This window comes from Octopus sinensis, linkage group LG7 (genome assembly GCF_006345805.1).
Source record: "Octopus sinensis linkage group LG7, ASM634580v1, whole genome shotgun sequence".
Classification (NCBI taxonomy): domain Eukaryota; kingdom Metazoa; phylum Mollusca; class Cephalopoda; order Octopoda; family Octopodidae; genus Octopus; species Octopus sinensis.
In genome coordinates, this window is record NC_043003.1 from 73,012,824 (window position 1) to 73,039,461 (window position 26,638).

The following is a 26,638-nucleotide window of genomic DNA, read 5'->3' on the forward strand; positions in this document are numbered from 1 at the left end:
GGAGAAAAGAAAGAATTTGTAGGAGAGTGAGGTTGGTGAGAAATGAGAAAAAAAGTGAGACGGAGTTTTAATCCATGTAAATTAAAAATTTATTGTTGGTCTTTTGAACGTCATTGCCTCAAATTTACACTAAATAATATTGTTCCTCTACTTTCAAGATTTAATCACTACTTCCTTCAGACTTTTATTTACTCGCCCCTTTCAATTTCTTTCTCTCCTTCATTCTCTCACTTTCTTTCTCCAGCCACTTCTTTTGCGGTAACTACCTTTTTCCCTTTTCCCTTTTCCCCTTTTCTCAGTAAATGTCCTCCATTTCTATGCACGCATTTACTAAGGACAATTAAAAGAGATTTAATCCCTATTCCCTAAAATATAGTTGTTTCGAAACACATCGATATATATACTTTACTGTATTTCTCGTATATATATATATATATATATATATATATATATATATATATATATACATATATACATGTGTGTGTGTGTGTATGTGTGTGTACATAAATTCATACGTACATTCATACATATATATATATATATATATGCCTTGCAATGCACACATATACATGTGTTTTTATGTGTGTCTATCTATCTATCTATCTATCTATCTATCTATCTATCTATATACACATATGCATACATATATATAAACATAGCAACACACATACATATAGGTGTGTGTTGTATGTGTGCGTATTCATATATATGTAAGTGTATATATATTTATATATACATATACACATTCAAATACACACACACACACACACAAATGCACACATACGCAAATTCACACACACTCTTATCGACGCAAGTTTTACACTGCAGGCAATAAACAATGAAAAACACCTCAACTCATGTGGAGCAGTGTCTCACAGCGGCGGCATATTAAATTTGATTTAGGAAAAAGAAATGCAGAAAACAAGAGAAAATTATTTAAAGCCACTGATGTAATTTCAGATAAAGAAATATCGATAATTAGATCAAACGCATATTCGCAAATACTTCTCAATAAATAATCTAAACAGAGTACAACATTAACAGATGAAAGAATATTATAGACGTGTAAGCTTAATTCTTATAACTAAGCCAAATACTAATTATAAGATAATAGGCATCAATATTTTAGTTATTCCAATAAAATAGCTGCAGTATTCTGAAATACAAGCAATGCTAAACAGGAAAACAAAGAAGAGATCACTTTCTGAATCTACCACACAATGTCTAACTGTTAAAGAATTTATTTGCTGTAAATACAGACAAAGGCAATTTGAAATTAGAAATTAGAAAATTGAAAAAAGGTTTCTTATAAAAAATATCTAAAAAAAGAATGGAAAGAAACTAAAATTAATAGATAAAAAGAACCCTGCTTTATATTAGCAGAGGAGAAAGAGAAACACTTCTAAATCCGGGGTTAAAGTAACAGACAGTTGTGAGAAGTGTTGCGGAAGAACAGAAATTGTTAGAAAATTAAAAATCAAATTAAAATAGGACCACAAAATACCATGCTAAGAGGTTTACAAGAAGTTCTGCATTAACAACCACTGATAAAACTCATGAACAATAGTGGCCGAGGAGCTCAAAATTTAAAGTGGAGACTGAATCGTTTTTAAACACGACAGAGTACATCTAAAATATATAATGAATCACAATATAAAATGTAACCGCAAAATATGGAAGGGTAGTAAATAAACAATTAGCACAACACACTGTTTCTGATTGCTAGTGGAATCTCTCACTCCTCCCTTTCTCTCCTCCCTTTTTCTCTTTATAAACATGAGTATATTATTTTTAATCGGCAGAAACTATACATCTATCTATCTATCTATCTATCTATCTATCTATCTATCTATCTATCTATCTATCTATCTATCTATCTATAAATTAACCAGCATCTTTCTCTTTGTATACACACACATACACACACGCGCACGCACGTATGCACGCACGCACACACACATACGCATTGAGAATAAGGATTAAGTGAATAAATCTTGAGAAATACCTCTTTAAGTACTCTCTAGAGATCGGACACGTGCTGAATAAATTGCCCAGTCATTATAGTTCAATTGCATTGTTATTCATTTCCCGTATCAGGTGCAATTTGTAAATCTGAGGTCGAACACCAATTAAATTCAGTGTATTACTTTCAGAGGATATTAGAAAAATAAAGGCTAAAAATGAGGATGCATTACATTGTGTAACGAAGTCTTTATATTTTTTTGTGTTTGGTCAGTAAGTGTGATTTCCTATTTGCTTCCGTCTAGAAATCAATGGAAATGAGTACTATTGCCTTCAAATTTACTTTTGTGACCGGACATCAATGTTTTAGAACTGACTTACTTTTCTTTACATTTCAGACAGATTCAGTGCTTAGTTGCTTGACACCACTTAAGCATGTCCCTTTAGTGGCTGACAATTTGTGAATCACTGATCGTGAGCAGGAGTTGTCGGGATGCTTCATAGCCATGAGTTGAGAGGGATTCTTTGGGTTTGAATATATGTAACGAAAGCAACGTTTGAGGGAAAATGTTAGCCATTTTCATACTTTGTAGGGATAAGCAAATAAGAAATAACAATTGCTACCCAAGGACAAAGATCGTCTTACACAATGTTATCAGCAATTTGTTTAGGTTACACGCGTTTCGAATATCTTGGCATGACACAAGTGTTGCACAATGGGATATGCGAATTGAATCAATTCTTCATTTACTCATCTAAAATACCATCGAAAAAGTGGAATTATGTACCTTCAATTTCTTTTCAAAGCTAATCTTAATAAACACCATGAGAAGGTTATTACTCTCAGATTTACCATAAGAATGCTACCCTGCATCTTCAGTCACTATTAGTGACAATTGAATTTCTCCTTTTTGTTTTTATATTGCGTCTAGCTACCTGCATTACTTCATTAATTTCACATAACAATTTTAATAAACCAGTCATTGATTCTTATGATAAATTCTCTATACTGACTGGTATGATGTAGCTTAACCATCAGTGATGTAATACTACTGATGAGTTTTAATTCCAAGTGAAATTGTCTTGCCTATATAGTACCCTCGCTCGCTGTGGGGAGGTTATCTCCCCTCTCAGTGCATGGACTTGTACTTTTTCTGGCTATATGGGTCTTTGACTCTTGTTTCTAGCAATGTAGATTCTACCCTGTACCCTTCGTCACTATTAGTAACGATCGAACTTTTCTTTTTTGATTTCATATTGCGTCTAGCCACCTTCATTATTTTATATGCATATAACTAGTAGTAGTATTATGCGTACTTGCAGATTTGTGTTTAGGCTCCTGTTGTGTGTGAATAAATAATTGAATACGTTGGTGTTAACAAAGAGTACTGTCGGTCATTTATTTGCAATGACTACAATTTTTCTACATAGTTCTCCAGGCTTGCATGTATTTGGTTTTGTAACCGTTTCTCTGTATTATGAGATCTAGATGTGTTTCCTCAGGCGATGTATCAATATTGTCTCCGTGAACACAAATTCTGGGTTTCAAGAGCATCTTATCTGTCTGTGGTGTTAGTAGCTAATAATAGCTAAACCCCCATCCCACTGCATCCGTACATTCAAAGTAGTTTATTAACAAACCTTCAGCCACGACACATCTCTTGAGATATTCAGTGGCTACTATTAACTCGCAAGCCACAACAGACCAATAGGATGCTCTTGAAACCGAGAATTTGAGTTTATGGAGACAATATTTATATATCGCGCTAGGAAACATAACTAGATCTCATAATGCAGAGAAACGGTTACATAACCAATTGCATGCAAGCCTGGAGAACTACGTTGCGTAGAAACAATTGTAGTGATTGCAAATAAATGTCCAATTCTACTCTTTCTTGTTGACTCCAACTTATTCAATGATCTATTGCAGACAACAAACAGATGTATTAGTTTAACTCCCGGGATGTGAAAAAGTCTTTAACGTTTCGAGCCTTCGCTCTTCCACAGAAAGGAACACAGGAAGAAACAAGGCGAGAAAATAAAGAATGTGTAGAAGCTAGCGATATATCACGGCGAATACCTGACAGAGGTATCACACAGGAGAGCTAGGAAGAAGGGAAGATAATAAAGTAGTGGTAATCCCAAAACGAAGGTGCACGTGTGTGTATAGAAGAGACCATGCATGTGCGCGTGGAAGATGGCAGATAACCTTGGCGTGTGCGTGTGTATATGTGTAGGTATGTGGATGTGTGGCTGGGAAATGGTCAGTGCTAGTGTGTGCGTGGTAGTGTGATGGTGTTGGGATGTGGGGGAGGTGAGAGTGGGGAAAGCAAGGGTGGGGTGTGGGTTAGGCTGAGGGTGTGGGAGAGGTGGGGTATGTGGATAGGGGACTAAACACAGAGGGGACACACAAAGGGATTACGTCGATTACATCGAGCCCAGTGCGTAACTGGTACTTATTTAATTGATCCCGAAAGGATGAAAGGCAAAGTCAATCTCGGTGGAAACTTAACTCAGAACGTAACTACAGACGAAATACCTATTTCTTTCTAACCATAAGGAGCTAAACACAGGGAGGACAAACAAGGACAGACAAACGGATTAAGTCGATTATATTGACCCCAGTGCGTAACTGGTACTTAATTTATCGACTCCGAAAAGATGAAAGGCAAAGTCAAACCTCGGCGGAATTTGAACTCAGAACGTAGCGGCAGACGAAATACCGCAAAGCATTTCGCCCCGCGTGCTAACGATTTTGCCAGCTCACCGCCTTTTTATATACATATATATATATATTGCACACCCGTCTTCGTCTTTTGCTTTTTTTTTGCTTTTTTTGTAAATTCCAACTATATATATACTTAACGAGAAGGTTTACGAAAATAAACAAAAGACGAAGGCAGGTGGAGTACAAACAAACAATTGTATTAGTATGGCGCTCAGGAATAGAAATAAAACAAGTCTTTTACGTTTCGAGCCTACGCTCTTCGACAGAAAGATACACAGAAAAGAAACAAGGAGAGAAAAAATGCGTGTAGGAGCTAACGGTCCATCATGATAGGCTTCGGCCACATTGGCCCTGGCCATAGCTAACTTAATAGCACCACCTGGAAAAGACATTTAGTAATGCATTTTTGTACAGTTAATTTTAGGTACTATTGGCCATTCGATTAAAGAGTTGTTGTTTGCTGCAGTATATCTGGGTGTTGGTGGTTTATCTGGGATTTGTTAGAGATATTCATCCATGAACGTTTTGAAAGTTAGGAAATCTTTTTTCCTCCTTTATATGTTTTGGAATGATGTAAAAAAGAGTAGGTCCAGTTGAGGAGAAGTAGTTCTGTCTTAGTGTTGTTATGTGCTGAGAGCACGGTTTCTGTAGAGGACGCATGGCACCGGGACCAAGCCTTGGGTGGATTTTAAAAGTGATACTGATATCATTTGGGCAATACTGTCGGAACAATTTCCACATCCTTCAAATAATAAAAGGCTCTCGGCGGCGCTGGAGAGAATACAGTTTGAGATCCCCGAGTCGATCCCAATAATTAAGAGCAGACATGCCATCAATTTTATTTGTAATTGATCTCTTGGGTGTTTCAAGTTTTTTAATATTCTGTCTTGTGTAGGGAGACCATAGCGGACAACAGTATTCAAGGTGAGAGCAGGCAATATCCACACTTATAATGATATAATACATCGACATTCATACGTAAACTGTAATATGAGATTCGTCTATGTTCTATATTGATATTTTCCTGGTGAAAACTTTCACAATCTCTTAACCCAGTTCTTGCGCAAAGTATCTCACTCTCGAAATCTCCTTTCGGATTAGTGTTCTGTAGATATCAACCAACATATGCTCAAATTTAGTATCATAACATCGACTAGTGACAAGAACACTGTGACTTAAAAAAATATGTGATTTTTGATTTAGATTTTTCCAGTTTCAGCTAATGAGCTGTGGCCATGATGACATCTCATTTCATCTATGATTTGCTGTTTCAGATTTTATACCGACTGACTCCCATCAATTCCAGAAAACTCTGCCATGTCACGAATCTCACGTAAGTAGCCGCAATAATGCAATTATTCCCATGTATAAATATCTACACACACTCACATATATATACACGCACTCGGCCGTGCGTGCACACACACGCACGGTTGCTTCATTGCAAAGCAGACATATATGACCAAAATATGTAAATGAATGCAAATAACACATCAGATTTTGATATAAATTTTAGATCTTTATTATAAACAACCGGATGAGAGGAGATGCATGTTGTATGCATCCCAATTTGATTAGCTGGCTTTGGCTTTGATAACTTTCAAAATTGTAAGATCTGGCTCGAGGACCAGAAGTCGGTCGTGGTATACACGTGTGCGCACACAAACGCATTTACATATACGCACGTGCGTTTGTGTAATTCAACCAGTTGTGAAGGTTTCATGCTGGTAGAGGCTGTTTCGGAAAATTATGCAATTGTTGTTAAATGCACTCGTTCGCCTCACTTGCTTTTACAGATTGTGACCTTCTCCCGATGTGTGAGAAGCCTAAGGGTATTGAAAAGGATTGCTGCTTTGAGAGAACGTGTGTGTACTGATTACTTTCATGTACATATATTTACTATATTGCAACTGAAATGTATTTAAACGTCCCAAATTAGAATACTTCTTCTGTCGAATCCACTAAAGGTATAATTCTTTGATAACTAACGTGTTCTTGTGATATATAAAGTGACATCTTCATCGTTTTGTTTGTTCCTCATCGACCTTAACAACGGCTAAATACTTTGTGGTTAAATGAGTGTCTGTCTTTAGTTAAAGAACAGCGGACCACATACGAGGTGCATTCCAACAAGTTTGAAGCAGTTTTGAGATAGGCAGTTATGACTGCCCTAGGTCATTGCAGTTCTAGTATATCTTTACCGTTCATTTAATAAACTGACCTGCCGACTTCTTTATTCTAGACTGAAGGAGACGGCTGTAACAGCTTTTTGAACACCATTTTTTAAACAATGTGCGTCACAGTTGACTAGTTTGAAGAATGCAGTTGGGAGTGGTGGCAATTTGGAAGCTTGCTATGCAATGAAATTTTGTGTTAGATCAGGCGAAAATGCTATAAAGTCTTATGAAATGTTATACGTTGCTTATGAATTAACTTGCATGAACTGAGCATATATTTTTCGCTGGTTCAAGGATGGTAAAGAGGAGGTAAGAAACTATATGAGATGTGAAAGAAAGAGAGACGCCAAAACATCATAGCTGGTCTATAAAAAACGATAAGCGCACAGTTTGTGTAGCAACAGTACATAGAATTATTCATGAAGATCTGAACATGAGCTCAGTGACAAATAGCAAAAAAAAAAAAACGCATTGGTGACTGTAGGGAGATAGTGGAGCTCGTTACCTCCAATCCAAGTGTATTTTGGTCTCTGGTAACCTCTGACAAAAGCTGGATCTATTGTTATGACTCAGAGCCGAAGAGACAGAATGCTCATTGGAAGCCTCCTGGATTCTCAAGACCTAAGAAGGCTAGGTAAAGCATGGACGCTCATGATGATCCTTTTCTTTCGACAGCAAATCATCATGTGCATCAAGTGTTCCTTCTGTACTTTGTGTAGGTTTTGAGACAGTTCAGGAAGAGACATCGTCACAAAAGGCCAGAGCTATATTACTCAGGTCAGTGGTACCTGGACGAAGACAATCCAGAAACCCTCAATTCCTCCATGTTAACCAAGTAATTGATAGAGATGGGCATCAAAATTGTCTTTACTCTCCCAACAATCCTGACCTGTGATTTTGATTGTTTGCCAAGCTGAAAGAGAAACTCAGGAGTTGTCATTTGAAAATATTGAGAAGATAAAGGCGTCTGTGTGAAGGGTCCTGGACACCTTCACCTTGAAGGAATTCCATGGGACCTTCACAAAGAAACTGGAACTCTACAAGAGCATTAAAGTCAGAGGATCCTCCGTTGAAGGAGATTAGTGTTTTGTACATCTTTGAAATTAATAAATGTCTCCTTTGTCATCCTGAGTCATCGTGCACTTTGGCAGATTAGATATCTCGCTTAGATAAATCAAAATGTAATTCGTTGGTTCATATGTCTAGAATCTACCTTTATATGTCTATGTATATATACATGCACGTACATACCTATATATTTCTCTCAGTATCTCTCTATTTATCCCCCTTACATAAACACATAAATAATATATGTATGCATATCTTCTATCTTATACTTGTTTCAGTCATTCGATTGCGGTCATGCTGGGTCACCGCCTTGAAGAATTTTAGTCGAACTAATTGACCCCAGTACTTATTTTCTTTTTAAACCTGGCACTTATTTTATCGGTCGCTTTTGCCGAACCGCTAAATTATGGGAACGTAAACACACCAATACTGGTTGTCAGTGATGGAGGGAGGCAAATACCGAAATTCTGAAGCAGGTGTTCGCGAAAAGCCAGAAGAAGTCCATCCGGAGGATTGCACTGGAACTTAGCATCAACAAAGTTCGATTCAGCCGATGCTTCGGAGTGTGATAAAGCTCTAACCGCACCGACTTCAGGTTGTTCAAAGGTGTCAAGCGGAAGATTTTGATGCGCGTGTGGAAATGTGTGTCAAATGCTGACGGCGTCACGTCTCTCCGAATGATACCTGAAACGAAATAGAAAAAAGAAAGTGTACAGTGACTTTTGACACACACGCACACACACACATATTTAAGCGTAGGAGTGGCTGTGTGGTAAGTAGCTTCCTTACCAACCACATGGTTCCGGGTTCAGTCCCACTGCGTGGCACCTTGGGCAAAGCCTCGGGCCGACCAAAGCCTTGTGAGTGGATTTGGCAAAAGGAAAGTCAAAGAAGCCCGTCGTATATATATATATATATATATTATATATATATATATATATATGTGTGTGTGTGTGTGTTTGTGTGTCTGTGTCCCCGCCCAACATCGCTTGACAACCGATGTTGCTGAGTTTACGCCCCCGTAAGTTAGCGGTTTAGGCTTATAAAGAATAAGTCCTGGGGTCGATTTGCTCGACTAAAGGCGATGCTCCAGCATGACCACAGTCAAATGACCGAAGCAAGTAAAAGAGTAAAAGAGAAGAGTATATATATATATATATATAATATATATATATATATATATATATATATATATATATATATATATATATATATATATATAAAGATATATATATACATATATATATACATATATATATACGTATACATATATACATATATATATTATATATATATATATATATATGTATATATATATATAAGCATATCTGTATAATATATACTAGTGTGTGTGTAAGTGTGTATATGTGTGTGTATGTGTGTGTATGTGTGTTGTAAGCATTCTAATGCAATGCATTATCTAGTCGGTCATCTTTCAATTAACATATACATGGAGATTTTCTAACAACGACCGACACCAGCCGGCGGGGAGGAGATATTTTCGAAACTGGAATATCTTCATGTATTCTCAACAATATTGCTACATACACATCAGATCATAATAGAATGCAACACTGTTCGTGAAAGTCTTTCTCGTTATACAGACCTTCTTGATTACTTCATAAAATTTCTATTAAATTACCTCGAATATTAATTGAATAATTACGATGTGTTTGGCGAGGCTTATAACAAGAAATAATTGATTTCGAACATAAAAGTCTCCTCGTTCGGGGGGTCATTATTGAATCGTTTGATTTTCTCTTGTGCATCTCTAAATTGCTACGATTAGATTTTAGCCTTAAATATCTCACATTCTGAACAGAATGCACGGAATTAGACTGGTTTATAAATGAATATAATAAATTGAATTTCGAATACGTTCACCTCGAAATATGATCATTAAATTCGTGTACACACACACACACAAACACACACACACACACACATACACATACACACGCACACAAAAGATATAATTGTATGCACGTTTGTGTGTAAGCGTGTGTGAATTTGTGTAGATTTTTGTGTAAGTAGATATTAAGCACAACACACACATACAAACACACACAGACACACACACACATACGCACACACACACACGCACGCGCACACACACACACACACACACACACACACACACACACACACACACACACACACAAACACACACAGCTATTCATTTCTATAGCACCATCTTTCACTACATATAATTTCACCGGCATAGCTTCATACTTTTATACTTGTGTTGAAATGTCTAAATACCGAAATGTCTTACCGTATTTAGCGTAATTTTCCCGGGTACCGGGATCAATTCTCTTTTGCTTCGCTTCCTCCTTCATTATTTTTGGGGTCAATTAAACTTTTACTAGTATAGCGCCGTGGTTAGTTCGATGTAATATACTTATTTTCTATTAAATATGTCACTTGACATTCACAAGACAATTACCGTCGGAGGGTGACGGAAAGCAATATGCATTACATTCTGTTCTAAGTATGAATACAGCCATCATGAGCCATGCCTTTCATCCTTCCAGGATCAATGAAATAAGTAGATGGCACAGCCGACAGATTTTTAGCGTATACTGTAAATATAATGCAATGCGTGACGTTGATTTGCCTTTCAAACTTGTAGGGAGGATAAAATATGTTGTACAAAAGTACTGAGGTTGATTTGGTCAACCTTTGCCGCATCTTGAGGGTATGTAGGCTGGTAACTATCGTAATATCACAACAAAAGCATCTCTTATACTCCTAATTATGTGAACGGTAACAAGAGGGCTAACTTTATGAACATCGAATGTGAGATGCCATTTCAAGCTTATGCTAAGCAGTTACACTTAAATCAATTCATGTGTCATAATTTTAGATTGGAAAAAAGCGGCGAGCTGGATGAATCTTTGTTGCGCCGGACGAAAAGTTTAGCGGAATTTATATCAGTTACTTAAATTTTAGGTTGAAATGCCGCCGAGGTCAAATTTGCCGTTCATAAAATTCGGGGTCGATAAACTAGGCACCAGTCAAGTACTGAAGTCGATGTAATCGACTTTCTCCTCCATTCAAAATTACTGGCCTTGTGATAAAAGTAGAAAGAATTATTTTAAATATGAAATCTTTTACTCGTAATATTCTTTCCTGGTTTCTTAGAATTCAATGAACAAACTAGATCTAATATTCTGGAAAGAGAAAATTTCTTAATAATTGCACTATATAGTCATAAGCTCTTCAAATACAGTATTTGTAATCCGGTGTCGATTCCAACTTTATGCATATAGGAGGCCCAATAATTTCAGAGTTGTATCCCGGAATATGGATTCTATATTTCTCATCAAACAAATAATACTTTTGATTACCGCATAATTGATATAACTTCAGAATTTTCATAATTGAAGCATTACATTTGCATTCCTCCACTTAACCATAATTTTTCCTATAAATAGCATCTAAGACAGTATACGAATGGCTTCGAATTTTCTAAATTACAAAGCGATTCCACTTTCACATAATTGAAATGATGGAAATGACAGAATGAAAGAAATAATTAGTAGCTTCTACGCTTAGACACTTATTCAAAGTATATAACTTCGGTTTCGCTTCAACTTAACTTTGAAATAAAATCTTTGTAATATATAGAAAGTATGAGACCCGAGGTTGTAGGAGAAGACACCTGCTTAAGGCGCCGCTACGCGGTATAAAATCAGGAGCCAATAAACTTCCTAATTACATAGTTTTGAACGCATCTATCTATCTATCTATCTATCTATCTATCTATCTATCTATCTATCTATCTATCTATCTATCTATCTATCTATCTATCTATCAAGCTAGCTAGCTACCTATCTAAGTGCTAGCTAGCTACCTATCTAAGTGCTAGCTAGCTACCTATCTAAGTGATTATGTGGTTAAGAAGCTCACATTGCAACCCCGAGATTTCGTGTTCAGCCCTACTGCGTGGCACCTTGATTAAGTGTCTTCTATTATACTCTAGTCTAATTCAGAAACTTGAACATCCGCATTACTTTCAATTTCGCTTGAAAAGGGATCAGCCATTTCGTCATTGGATCCACTGTTATGATCAACGAGGATGTCGTCCTAGATCACAGTTTATTGCATTACTAATACCACATATCTTAAATGACTTAATCACTATATCATGTCTTATTTTTCCACCGATTTCTTTATCCATACGGAAACCTAAATCTTCGCCAGCCATTTAATTCGTCCAGTAGTTGCTGTTACAAAATCTTCCTGCTGCATCTAACTGTTCCTCTCCTCTTTCACTAAAGTCTCAAAGGGTTTGTTAATAAAAACATTGCAAAAAGGCGGCGAGCTGGCAGAGACGTTAGCACGCCGGGCGAAATGCGTAGCTATATTTCGTCTGCCGTTACGCTCTGAGTTCAAATTCCGCCGAGGTCGACTTTGCCTTTCATCCTTTCGAGGTCGATAAATTTAGTACCAGCTACGCACTGGGGTCGATATAATCGACTTAGTCCTTGTTTGTCCTCTCTGTGTTTAGCCCCTTGTAGTAGTAAAGAAATAAGTATTTCATCTGTCTTTATGTTTTGAGTTCAAATTCCGCCGAGGTCGAATTTGCTTGTCATCCTTTCGGTGTCGATAAAACTAAGTACCAGTTGCGCACTGGGGTCGATCTAATCAACTGGCTCCCTCCCCCAAAATTTAGGGCCTTGTGCCTCGAGTAGAAAATAATAAAAACAACGAAAAGTTGCAGATGATTTGTTAAATTACCATGTATAACAATCGGTAATTGTGCTTCAACTCATTTGCTTTTTATTTTATCTGTTTTATGAGCTCTAAAGTAATCCCAGAGGAGGAGAAAAAGCATTTTAAAAAACTAGCTAGACTAAATATTTTTGAATAAATTTTTCAAGTCAAAAAGTGCTTCGCCTTCATCCATCCTTTTCCATGTAGGTGAATAAACATTGGGTAAATTATAGTCTTCTCTTTAAAAAATAACAGTGTTGGTAAATTGTCTTCCATCTGCACAACATGCTTGTCCAGTAAGTATTACAGACATAGCTTTCGTTCCTTATTGTATCAGTCGTTCTATTGGATTGAACAGCAAATGTAATCGGAGTTTTGTTCATAGTAGTTAATTGAGACAATTCAAATGATCTTCTCTTAACTCTTGTGAATTGCAGTTTCATGTCTAACTCATCCAGTATTCTTTAAATAATTTTCGTTGCATCTGATAACTAAGCCTTTCTTTTTTATGAACCAACAAAACCATGATATATCAACAGTAAAGTCTTCTAAACTGTTATGACATGCAATTATCTTTAATTTAAAAAAAATCATATTTGTGAAAACAGATACTACTTCTTCTAATCTACAACGAAGTTGTATAGTTTATTTTCGAGATCTTGCCATTTTGATTTCCACCCCGCTGGGAACTGCAATTATGTTTCTTCTTGATCGAGTCGACAACGAATCATTTTTTTTCTGTTGTTAGCGAACCCACACGTCTTTTAGTAGTTCTATTTGCATAGGTTTGTTTTGCATAATTAATCACATATAATTTGAATTTTACTGTGTACGACAACCTCTTTGCTTTAGACATGAAATATTTCTTTAAAAAGAATGAAAGTAAGGAAACAAGCAATTTTACATCCTATCTTTAAATACAGTACTTCGGCTTTCGGTTAGCCACCCGGTTTGACTGCAAGCACGTACCAAGCTGTCGAGTAGCCAATAAGTATTGAAAAACCGATTAGGCGATTTCCAACATTAACTGCATTAAGGGCTTTGAGTGGTCAACAGCATTGTAACGATTTTATATTTGTTTAAATAGGCATGAAATTCTTGAATAAAGAAAACGGTCCGTTCACTATCATCCATTACTATAATTTATTTTACAATTTTTTAGAGAGAATTACAAAGAGTTACGTTCTAACATTAAGTTTTATTGGAAAATGTACATTCTGTATTCTTCGAATCTAAAACCGTCTCGTGTACCCTATCAGAAAATTGTATATATATACGGGTATCCCGAAATTAAAGCAACCAAAGTTTCGCGCTTTAATAACTATCAATAAATATGATAAGATATGAAAATTATATATCATTGTAAAAAACTTAGTGTGTTTTCTTTTTGTTTCAGACCAAATAAATTCAGAGTTATAAATTAGATAATAGCTATAGACCGAGATACAATCACAACTTTCCACAAGGAAAGCGAAACTATAACAAAAAGGAATAGACAGTTGTCTAAATATCAGTGCATGTATTTCAATAGCGCAGTCTATTCCCCAAATGCTAACTTCGTTACATAACATGCTAGATAACATTACGTAAATTCGTACTGTTACTGAACCTCACTTATTCGACAGGTGACATTTTACCAAATATGTCGACAAAATTTCGCCAACACACACACGCACGCGGGTACACATGCATGCACATACACACACACACAATCATATATATATGTATATACATATATATATATATATATATATATCTACATATATATATATATACATATATATATATATATGTATATATATATGTATATATATATATATATATATATATATATATATATATATATATAGTATATATATATATATATATATATATATATATATATATATATATATACATACTGTTCCTCTCTGATCCGTGCTCTACATCCGCGCTCCCGTTTTCGGATAGCTTGCGGTCGTGTTTCTTGTGAATCCAGAGTTTAGGCTAAATTAATCTATAGAAACAGATATCAATTTTCTAAACGAGCAGACGATAAATAATTGCACTTATGGTTTAAGCGACGTTGTGAGAGTTAAAAGTAGTAATTATCTAAAAAAACAATCAGCTCATTAAAAAACAAGTACTCTACACTATCAACACCCCCCCCATTTCCACCAGCACCACCACCACCACCACCACCAGCGCTATCTGCCTTTATCTCTCACCCCGTCTCTCTCAATACAACTGCATCCCCTATCCATGTCTTTCTATCTACCTTTCCCTTCAGCCAACTTTCTAACCGCGTAACAAGTATTGCTCCTACACTCCACCGCACGTTGTTAGCACTTCCTTTTTCTTCTTTTCCTCTCATTCTTCGTCTCTACCTTCAGTTGACCACGTAACGCATTTGGATTGATATTAATCCCCTTTCTATACATCTTTCTCTCTTCGTCTTCACACTCCCCTTCTCTCACTCTTACTCCACTTCTCACTCCACTTCCACCTCTCTAACTAATATATAACCGGCGAACGAATAAGCAGATATATACATACATTTATATAATATGCGTGTGTTTCTCCCTCCAAACTGGTTGACAACCGATGCTGGTGTGTTCACGTCTCCGGGACTTAGCGGATCGGCAAGACGGACCGATAGCATAAGTACCAAACTTTAAAACAGAAATGATTATTGGAATTGATACATTCGGCAAAAAATTCTCCAAGGTGATGCCCCAGCATGGCCACAGCTAGTGAGCTGAAACTAGATGAAATAATAAATAAATAAAAACATATGTATATTCTTTTATTCTTTTATTTTATGAATATTTTAAAGGCGGTGGCCATACTGGGGCACTGTTAGTGTTATCACCTTTTCAGTGGCCATTCTTTTGTGATTAGCATTTGGTGAAGATGAACTTCGATACTGCAGTCCTCTTTTGAGTTTCTTGCCGTGATGTAGGATCATTTGGACCTTAGAATGCAGGAGGTCAAGTTTTTTCTTGAAAATATCTATCCCTATTCCATGAAGATCTCTCAGATGTGTTAGGAAGATATTAAATATGTGTGGGCCCCCACCACCATCAGCACACGTGCGTTCGTGCACACACAAATATTCATGCTTATATTTCTATATATAAATGTGTATCCATGCATCCCCAGAAATATATATTTGCGGTGGATATCATTGACTTTATGTGTGAGATTGTGTGGTTGTGAGGTTGTGATGTGTTTGAGGTTGTGTGTGTGTTTGTGTGTGTGTATGTGTGTGCATGCGTGCGTGAGTGTGCTCTATGGAAACATCTGCATAAGTGTGTTTGCCACTGATTGTAAGAGCAGCTAGGAGAATATAAAATGCGTACGGAACCTATATTTAGAAAAGCACAATCTTCTGTCAATATCCAGCCTAACATGCATTTAGCAATTGGAATGGATTTAGAAATATCTTCAAGAATCTAATACAAGAATATCACTCATTGCATTTTGCATTTCTCCTTCTCTAGATGTATTCTTTTGAGTATGTACCTTTTTCGTTTTATTTTCTTGTAATTTTATTTCTTCTGATTTCTTCTTATTTCATGCATTTCTGAACATTCGACTACATTTTATTTGTTATTTCACCGGAGAATCTCCTAATTAGAAACCATTCACTTGATGTTAAGAACCACTGAACTGTCGGTATTAATTAGTCTGTTATTGAGGCCAAATTTTCCGCTTTTTACTTTCACTGGAATCTTCCTACCCAACAAATTGATGCTTTCACTCTTTGATGAAATCTTTCCTCATACTTTATTGCTTTGTATACATACATACATACATACATACATACATACATACATACATACATACATACATACATATATACACACACATCCATACACACCATGCATACATACATACATACATACGTACGTACATAAATAAATGCATGCATGTATATATACATACATGCATACATGCATATACATACATACAAACACACACACACATATATATATATATATATATATATATTATATATATATATATATATATATATATATATATATATACACATATATAATATACATACATGGATATAATACATCCCTACATATATACATACAAAACATATACTCTTATATGGGTGCTTATATATGTATACAAATATTATTATCACTCTTCTTCTTCTTCTTCTTCTTCTTCTTCTTCTTCTTCTTTTCTTCTTCTTCTTCTTCTTCTTCTTCTCCTCCTTCTTTCTTCTTCTTCTTCATCTTAGTATTTGTAGAAATAGTAGTATTAGTAGTAGTGGTAGTAGTAGAGGGCGGTGACGGTTGCACTATTGGAAGTATCATCACCATCAAAATCATCATCGTCGTTATCTTCGTCATCATCATCACTGTCTTCATCGTCGTCTTCGTCATCGCCATCATCATCGTTATCATCATCGTCGTCATCATCATAATCATTATCATCATCATCATCACCATCATCATCATCACCATCATCATCATCATCATCATCATCATCATCATCATCGTCGTCGTCATCATCATCATCATCATCATCATCATCATCATCATCGTCGTCGTCGTCGTCGTCGTCATTATCGTCACCATCATCGTTATCATCATCGTTATCATAGTCTGCTATTATTTCCATTAAGTTCTATGAATATATTATTAGCTATTGAACGTAATTGTTACATATTTGTAAGCTATAAAACGATGCGTAATTCAATCCGATTATCTTTTTTTTTGCTTTTGTTTAACTTTTATATATTTATATACCCGTTGGTATATTTTTATTTTTCATATAATGATCGGAAAAATAAGAAAGAAGCAAACAAAAACCAATAAAAACCATTTCGCACACACAGAAAAAGAAAGAAACGAAATTGTAATTTCTAGATGATCAGTGATACTCAATGGATAGATTTAGGTCTTTGATGAAATATGAAGAATTCTCTTCTAATGAGGTTTCATTGAGAGGCGGAAGCAAAAATGAAAAAAAAAAACGCAACTAAAAGAAACAAAAAACAAATACGAAACAAGTAGTCTAAATCTATTCAATTATTGATATTTCTCTCAAGTATATAATTCTAATTCTGTTCAAATGAGAGGCAGATTTTAAAACGTTACTAATTAGTAGCAGAAATATGTAAATATCCGAAGAGTAGCAAGAATATGACGAGAACTGGTGATTAGTTCTAGTTTCTTGGAACAAAGCCGAAAGAGAAATATCTCATCTCGAAATGATAACTGTTCACCTCGCACACAGAGCCTTTCCAAGCTATTATATATTTTAACAGCTTCATTAGTTGAAACACTATATAATCAATGAGTTGTCAGCATATAAAGAGAAAACCACAGGTACCCAACTAGGACTGTATGTATAACCATTTATAGCCACTGTAGTTGTTGTTTGATCTTAGATCAAGTTGAACCAGAAAACTATATTTGAAATGGTTTCCGTCTCTATGACGCCGGTTATTTGCTTACGAATAACGTCATGTCCTCAAATCTCTATTCCTGACGGAGTCGCAGAGCACATTTTTATACATGGTATAGAGCATATTCTATATATTCAACTTGAAAGTGTGTGTTCGTGTGTGTGGTGTGTGTGTGTGAGTGTGTGTGTGTGTGTGTGTGTGAGTGTGTGTGTGTGTGAGAGAGAGAAAGAGGTGGGGAGATAAAGGGAGCGAGAGAGAGGTACCTTAATTCAGAAAACAGGACTAATACTGTATATATTGACTTCGATGATAGGAAAGCGCAAACCTACTTTGACGGGATTAGAACTCGGGGTGCAGAGGGCTGGAATGAATTCCATAAAGCATTATATTCAACATTCTAGCACCTCAGTTAATTTGCTGATTTATGGTTTACCTTGAGCATTACCAACTATTTCCTCTTCTATTAATAGAGCTGTGATGTAATTTGAATCAGAATTCACTGTTATTTCTTGTAGGCTTAACCACCACCTATAAACTTACTCTTTGATGTGCATTACTCAACGTGATGTGCCGCTTATGCCAGGTCGTTTCATGCGTTGGTTTTTGTTATTCTGAGAACCTATCTGTAGCAGTGCATGCCATGAAATAATGGAGTAATAAAACTCAACAACGTCACAACAGATATAAAATAGCATAAATAGGATTTCCACGACTATAAGAGATGAGCTTAAGAGGATAACATTGAATTATTCAACCACACATTCTTTTTTAAAATCTGCATCATAATATACTAAATTATTTTTCTGGAATCGATCTAACCGACTGGTCCCCTCACCCCACTATTCGAGCCTTGTTGATAACGGAGGACAAAAATATCTGAATTGAAAAGGGTCCCACCTATGAAATACAAGTTCAGTGGAAAACTTAAAGTAACTGAAATTATCCAGGCAATCTATCTTAAGCTTGTCAAATCTATCTTAAGCTTGTTTAAAATCTAAATCTCTAGGAGTAGATTTTGTTGATTAATTGCGTGGATAATGTCAGCTAATCGAAGTTATGCACTGACGATATTACATATCTGGGTCTCTGACTGTAGGCGTGTTTAGCATTCAGAAACAACGCAAATAGAATCTAGTAAAACATGAATTATAAATGTTGAGATGAAATCTATGTCCATTCAAATCTCTTATTTTTCCGCTTTGGCAGTCTAAGGTAGAGCACAACAGCAAGTTTAAGTTGAATCTATGCATAAAGCTATTAGTATAAAAAATATGTTAGTGTGTGAGAGAGTGTGTAGGCGTGCATGTGTATGAGTGCAAGTATACACCTATGTGTATATATATAAATCCCTCTCTCTCATATATCCCTAATTTATCCCTAATTAGTGGTTTTGGGCTTTAGTTGTTCTTTCTAGCGTAAAGTATTCCTATGATGGGAACTTCTTAATGAGTTTAAATGTACATTGCATTATATATATATATATATATATATTATATATATATATATATATACACACATATACATTTACACACACAAACACACGCACACACAGCACATATATACTTTCAGCTGTACTCGATTCAGATGGACTATATAATAATATATCTATTTAAATTGCTCTGAGGTATTCGTATATTGAAAATTCTCGTACAATTCTTCATGCAATTTGAGAATATTAATGATGTGCGAAACTTGCATTTTGATCTGAACTTTCTAGGCATAAAAGAGGTAATATCTGAATTTACAGACATTTCAACTTAATATTGTCACTACAGATTTTACGTAGACTATTTTGATGGTTTATATAGTTTAGTTTACTTGGAATAACGCTTAATCGTTCTCTGAATAAATATATATTCATTTACGAAAATCATTGACGTGTCATGGGTATATAATATATAATTATATTGATATTTTTGCTTTTAGTTGTTTTGAAATTCGAATATGTAGATAGAAGGCAGTGGGTTTATCTGTGGCTTACTTACGTGGTGTTGTAATTTATATTGCTCTAAGCTCATTTATTTACTGAGCCCTTTAGAGACATCCCTGGAAAAGAAATTTAATTAATTTCATATTTTGAGAAATATGACATCTACATACACACACAAATTTATGTGTGTGGTGTGCATGTCTGTGCGTCTCTGTGTATACCTGCAGATATATACGCATATATGTATATATATATGCTCATATATATGCATATATGTATGCACGTATGTATGTATGTATCGGCTGCAAACGCATTCTATGGAGAACTAAAGCTAGCAAGAATGAAAACTTATTACAGTGAGCTGATAAGGAATTCTGTAAATTTATGATGTCATTTTGTCAGCGGTAGAACTGAAAAGAAATTTGATTAGTAATTTATGTGTTCAGTGTGTCAAGTGTTTATTCTATCACATGGAAAGAATGAGTAAATAAAGTTATTTATTTTCTCCATTTTAATAGGTTTCTTCTCGGTGCAGTTAAGAAAAAAAACAACAACAAAAAAAAAACAGCATATAAAAAAGCCATTTCTATTACTTCACTTTCATTTCAAGTCGTCGTGAAACATTCTACTTATGTGTTTTATATGAAAACCTGGAGCAGTGTGTTTCTCAGTGTCTTGAATATATAATGTAGCGTAACAATGCTGTCGGGATTCGAAGTATCATCTCTATGGTCATACACATGATGTAACACTGTATCGCAAAACACTATTTCTAACACATCTCAGTAAATAACATTTTGTTATCAAATAATTTATAGCAATGAAATTTTATTGAGAAAATCAATTATTTAGTTCGTTTAAATAGATTTTAAAAAATTACTAAATACCCTTAAAGCAATTTACCGAGTTAAATACCATGTCTTAAGGTGAGATGTGCATATTTCTAGCTCGACAAGCAATAGGGCAGATGTTGCTTTGATGGTGGTGGTGGTAACTGTACCCGTGGTACTAACGTTAGTTTTGTCGTTATTGGTGCTGCTGGTAGTGTTGGTGTTTGTGGTGCTAATGGTAGCGGTACATAAGTGGTTGCACTTATGACGATGTTGGTGTGGGGTATTGGAGGTAACGATGATGGTAAATTTGGCGTTGGTTGTGGTAGTGGAGTTAATGGTAGTAGTGATGATGATGTGTAAGTAAAATGTGTCAATGTCCTTGACCTCACACCAACCCTATCTGAAAAAAGGATTCACCGCTGTTATTAACCGAGAACTCGTTATTACGGGTTATCTAGCCTGAAGAACTGTTAATCGACCAACGTCTGAGGCGATTATTCTTTAAGTAATCCCCAATGAAACAGCAACTCTCTGTTCTATGGGATTAAAACACAATCCATGTTGCTGTGGAAGTCTGTTGCATAGCGATGTCAATGTCTTGTTTGAAATTGTAAAAAGGAGTAAAAATATTGGGAACTAACGATGAACTTGCAGACTTGCATTTGTAGCTAATATCATTGGTACACTAGAACATGTTATAACAGGTTTTAATAAATGCCTGGGAAATTTGCGATTATCCAAGAAAGAACAAAGTGTACTGACTCGCATGGTCAAAATCCAGTGGTTTGATCAGAGAGTGCAAAATTTGTTGAAGTTTTTAAAGTCTCTACCGTTGAGGTTCCAGCGAGGTGCATACGATCATATGAGCTTATAGTATACACACGTATGCATAAAGATTAATCACGCATACAACTATGTACGAGAGACGCATGCAGAGCCATTGTGGGAGTGCAAGTACATCCACAGATGCACCTACTTATAAACACACACCAACTCTTTGTAGATGAGTTAGTGTCTGTTAAGCGTAGGAAATATCTTGATTTAAAAATGAATGAGGCAGGGCAAATTTTTTAGTAATCGCGAACAAATCTCCAATAAATGCACGCACGCACATAAAATATATGCATTTCATATATGCATATATAAACTGGCATACTCACTCACAGACGTACAAACATTCACACACACGCATACACACACACACACACCACACACACACACACACACACACAATACATATATGTATGTATTTGGAGATATATAGATTTGGTATATATAGATCGATAAATAGAAACTTGGAAATCAGTAACTTCCTTTAATGCGTCTCTGTATAAGCGATAACATCTCTCAACCAATCTTCTGTTGAACTGTTTTTCTAATCTTGAACAATTGCATCTCTGCGTGTTTGTTGTAAGAAACTCGGTAGGAATAATGAACGAAACATAATATACATTGTCTAGTTTCTTGCTTTAATCCATTAAATCCTGTCATTTTCAGGAGACATAACAAAACTAGTGAATGTTGCACATGTTCACAACGTTTGTGAAATAACTGACTGAAATAATCAGACACTGTTAAAGAAATCTTCAGAAGATTAATCGTTCATAATATTTCCCAAAACTGAAGTAACTGCACAAAAAGCTCGCCTTTTTTAATTTACTCTGTTGCATGATAACAGCTTAGCTATTGGTATGCACGTATCAATATGTATGTGCAATGAATGTTTAACGTTTATCTCTCTATGAACTTGGTCTAATGCATGTGCATATGTATACATGTGCATATGCATGTGCATATGTATACGTGTGCATATGCATGTGCATATGTATACATGTGTTGCTTTTTGCAATTTAGTTTGTAAATATATATATATATAAATTTTTAAATAAGTAGAAAATGGAGAAACCTTTTGATCAACAGTATTATAAAAAAACTTTACGGGTGTGTTTTTGGATAAATATTAATTAGCTCTATTTACGAAATCACAAGTACTATCCTTTTTCTAGACATATTGGCGATTCCTGTTTTCCTATAGCACTAGTTTTATTTTACTATTATTTATACATCATGGTTTCCCTATAAAAAGAGATTACCTACCAATTATTTTTCTAGATTATTTGCTCGTTTCCTCATTAGCCCATCGACTTCAAGCGTCAACCTGCAAAATGGTATGGTTCTAATTTATTGAGCCTTCTTACCTCATCTCGGTACCCTGTTCTTCCCTTCTTATGAATTAGTATTCACTCTCATGAAGCCCATGTGCTAGATCGAATGTGGTATAAAGATGATGAATAGTATCTTCGGAATTTTCTTTGTAGGCACCGACCGACATTGGTAGCTGAAACGGCCGTAAGCAATGTTAAGTTTTGTATTAAAAAATGATTACTCGATGTTGGTCAACTTGTTTGTTCGTCGATCAAAAGTTTTCTCCATTTTCTGTTTACTTTAAATTTGATTCCTGATAAACTCTTGTTTATTCTGCTATTACTTGTACGCTATGAGCATATATACCAATTCCCAGGGTTAACATAGGTAATTGATTCCGGTAGTAAGAACGGCTATTCTTATCCTTTAGACGGTTATTCCAACCGCTAATTCTGCTTACCTATATATACGCACATAGATATACACTAAGACATATATATGTGTGTATATGTATAATCTAAATGTTTGTGTGAGTGATCTTAACTAACTTTTTGAACACAACGTCTTAGAGTAAGATGTGTATAGTTGCATGCATACATATATGTGTGCGTGCGTATGTAGTAAAGAGTGCATGAACTGTGTATATATAAGCATATGTATTTATTTGCAGAAGCATTTGCATCTGAGTGCGTTGTGTGGTTGTGTATATCACTGTATTTGACGAGTAATGTGATTCAATTTTAGTGTGTATATGCATGATTATAACATGCAGATACAATCTCTGTTGATAGGTACATGGTAGAAATCTGTGAAATGATGTGTGTATGTGCGCGCGTTTTTGTGTGTGTGTATTTGTGTGTAAAGGTGCGTGCGTATGTGAGTGTGTGTGAGTAAGAGAGAGAGAGAGAGAGAGAGTATTTGTATGTGTATGTGTTGTGCAACATTCGAATTACGAGTACTCTTATTCGTTTATTGGATTCAGTGAGTAAACCGTAGCTATGCTTGGTTACCACTCCCAAGTTTAGTCGTTTATATTGTCACTAGTACTTCTTGTAGTTATTTTATTAATATCTATTTGGTGATTTGTCAAGGGTGAAGAGCCAAGAGGATGTCTATGTCTATATCGGCACCTAAAACGACATAAGCTATCAACTCATGCTTTCATGTGAATCACAGATGTATACGCAAACACACACACACGCACACACATGCATATGCACGCACACGTACACACACACACACACATGCACACGCACGCGCACACACGCACGCATGCGCACACACATGTACACACACATGGAAGGTGACCAAATGAGGTTTATTTTTCGACATAGTCCCTCTTGTTGTCTATACACTTCTTCCATCGGTGTTGCATTGCTTCGATCCCGTTGGGGAAGCTTTCATCTTGTTGGTCAAAAAAAGTCAGCCGCACATATGACGTCACCATCTTTGCGATATTGGTTCCCAGCCAAGTGGTTTTATGTTGGGGAACAAATGATAATCAGATGGGGTCAAATTAGGAGGATAGGGAGGATGGCCAAAAAATTCAAAACTACAGTCACTCACTACAGCCGTTGAAACGAAGGACTTCTCTGTTGAAGCATGGTCCTGAGGTATCAAGACTCCTTTCGTCAGTTACCCTGGCTGTTTGGTCTTCATAGCCTTTCGTAGCTGCCTCAGCGAGTTGACGTAGAACACTCAGCAGAAACCTTCATCATGCTAACTTCATTCTGCAGAATGGTCTCAATTTTTTCATGGGATATGCCAGTAGCATTGACTAGTTGATTTAAAGTTAGTTGCCTGTTATTCTTCACCATGTGGTGTACACGATCAATGTTTTCCTCGGTGGAGGCACTTACAAGTTGTTCAGAGTTTGAGTTATCTTCACAACTCTCCCTTCCTTCCCTAAATTCAGATACGTACGTTTCTACTGTTGATTGAGCTGAGGCGTCATTTCCTAATGTAACAATCATGCCAGCATGAATGTAGTTGGGGGCGAAACTATTTTTTCTGAAGGTACATAATAACACCACGAAGCCAAATTTTATCGATTTTACACTTGTGCACGTGTTATTTTCTAATATGTATGTCAATTACTCCGGGAAGTATGCGCGTATGACCGTCTATCTTAGCAAGTGCATCTATGTTTGAAGACCATCTGTGTTCAAAGTGCATGTTAGACATGCATCTATGGACAAAGTGCATTTATGTTTGAAGTGCATATATTTATGAGAGAAAGGGTCACGTGTTGATGTTTATGAATATGCTTGTGAGTGCACATATATAATTATGTATTTGTGAGTGTAAATATGGCACATTTCTTTGTGAATGTTTTGTGTTATGTGTCAATGTAATTTGGATGTTTGTGGATAGAGTGTGGTTATTAGTATTGTTGCTGCTTAGACACATGTTAGTGGTGAGAGTCTGGGTGCATATCGAAAGAAGTCTCAGCTGTTACACTATCTCTTATTCTGTACCAAAAACTACATAATCTAATGTATCCTTCTACATATGATGGGATTTGCAGATATCTTGCCTTTAATTTTAGCAGCTAGAGTAATCACGTATTAGTTTGCTCTCTGGAGATTGCTATTTTGATGAGGAAGCATTTCTTTCCCTGATGGTTAGATAACAATATAAATCTCATTAGCTTTGATTTCGCTGTCTGAGCGGATTGGCATAACTTAAATTATGCTCGCTTAGTAATTCGTAGACACTTCTTGTGGTATAGGTTTTCATAATCTCTTTTCTGTTGGTTTTCACAATGTTTACAAAAATAATATTTCAAATGTGCAAAAGCCACAACTCTGGCTAAGACTGTGTACCTAGTGATCATGTGGGTTGTTGCCTTTTCTCAACCTCAGCATATGCAGTCGCTAAATTCGTTTTCCTTCATTTCATACACTTGGTAGTATCCGTTAAGAAGATTTTGGTACTATACCACAGTCGAGAATCTTTTAGCATTAAGGTTGAGTTATGTATTTCTCAACAACCAATTTTGAGATTTATCTATTTCCAAACTCTTCAGCATTTTACCCTGGTAATAAGTGTTTTCCTCGTTGTCCTTGTAAAGTGTTGTTCTGTAACACCAAATTTTAAACCTCACTTTTAACCTTTCCAAAATGGTTGATATTTTTCTTTCTTCAAGTAAGTGACTGTTATTTCAGATTTGTATTTGCAGCCTTCTTTATTTTGTTGCTGTTTTGTTATAATTTTTCTTTAGTTTATATTTTTGAAGTCTTACAATAAATATTTTATAAAAGGTTTCTCATCAAGATAGTTTCATATTTCTATGTCAGAGTATGCGTCGGGAATTCTAAGTGTAGTGATTAGTTTTCTTTTTTTTTTCTGTCTAGTCTGCTATCTATTTAGTGTCTAGTTGTGAATATTATAACTATAACTTACTAATATGACAGCTGGACTTTTGATAACTATTACCTTACTTTTTGGCGTTTTCTTAATTTTACTTATGAAGTTAGTACATCTAATATTTCTTCTTTATCTTTCCTTCAATTTGTGTGCTGGATATTGTCTACTTCATTTAATTCTCTTATATCTGTTTCTTTATCTAACTTGATATACGTGTTTCTAATGAATTTCCGTTTAGTCAAGTTTCCATTGCCAATTTTTGTAGTCTTAACTTCGTATCGGTTACTCTTATATAAA

General features: G+C 35.6%; 1 protein-coding gene across 4 annotated transcripts in view; it reads left to right on the forward strand.

Annotated features, from left to right (window-relative positions):
- Positions 1-26,638, forward strand: part of LOC118764280 (uncharacterized protein PB18E9.04c-like) — a 161,314-nt gene that overhangs the window by 48,424 nt on the left and 86,252 nt on the right. For all 4 annotated transcript variants that reach the window (XM_036504842.1, XM_036504840.1, XM_036504839.1 and 1 more), the window contains one exon: positions 5,965-6,023. In XM_036504842.1, coding sequence (XP_036360735.1) covers positions 5,965-6,023 — 59 coding nt within the window. The remainder of the gene's footprint in view (positions 1-5,964; positions 6,024-26,638) is intronic.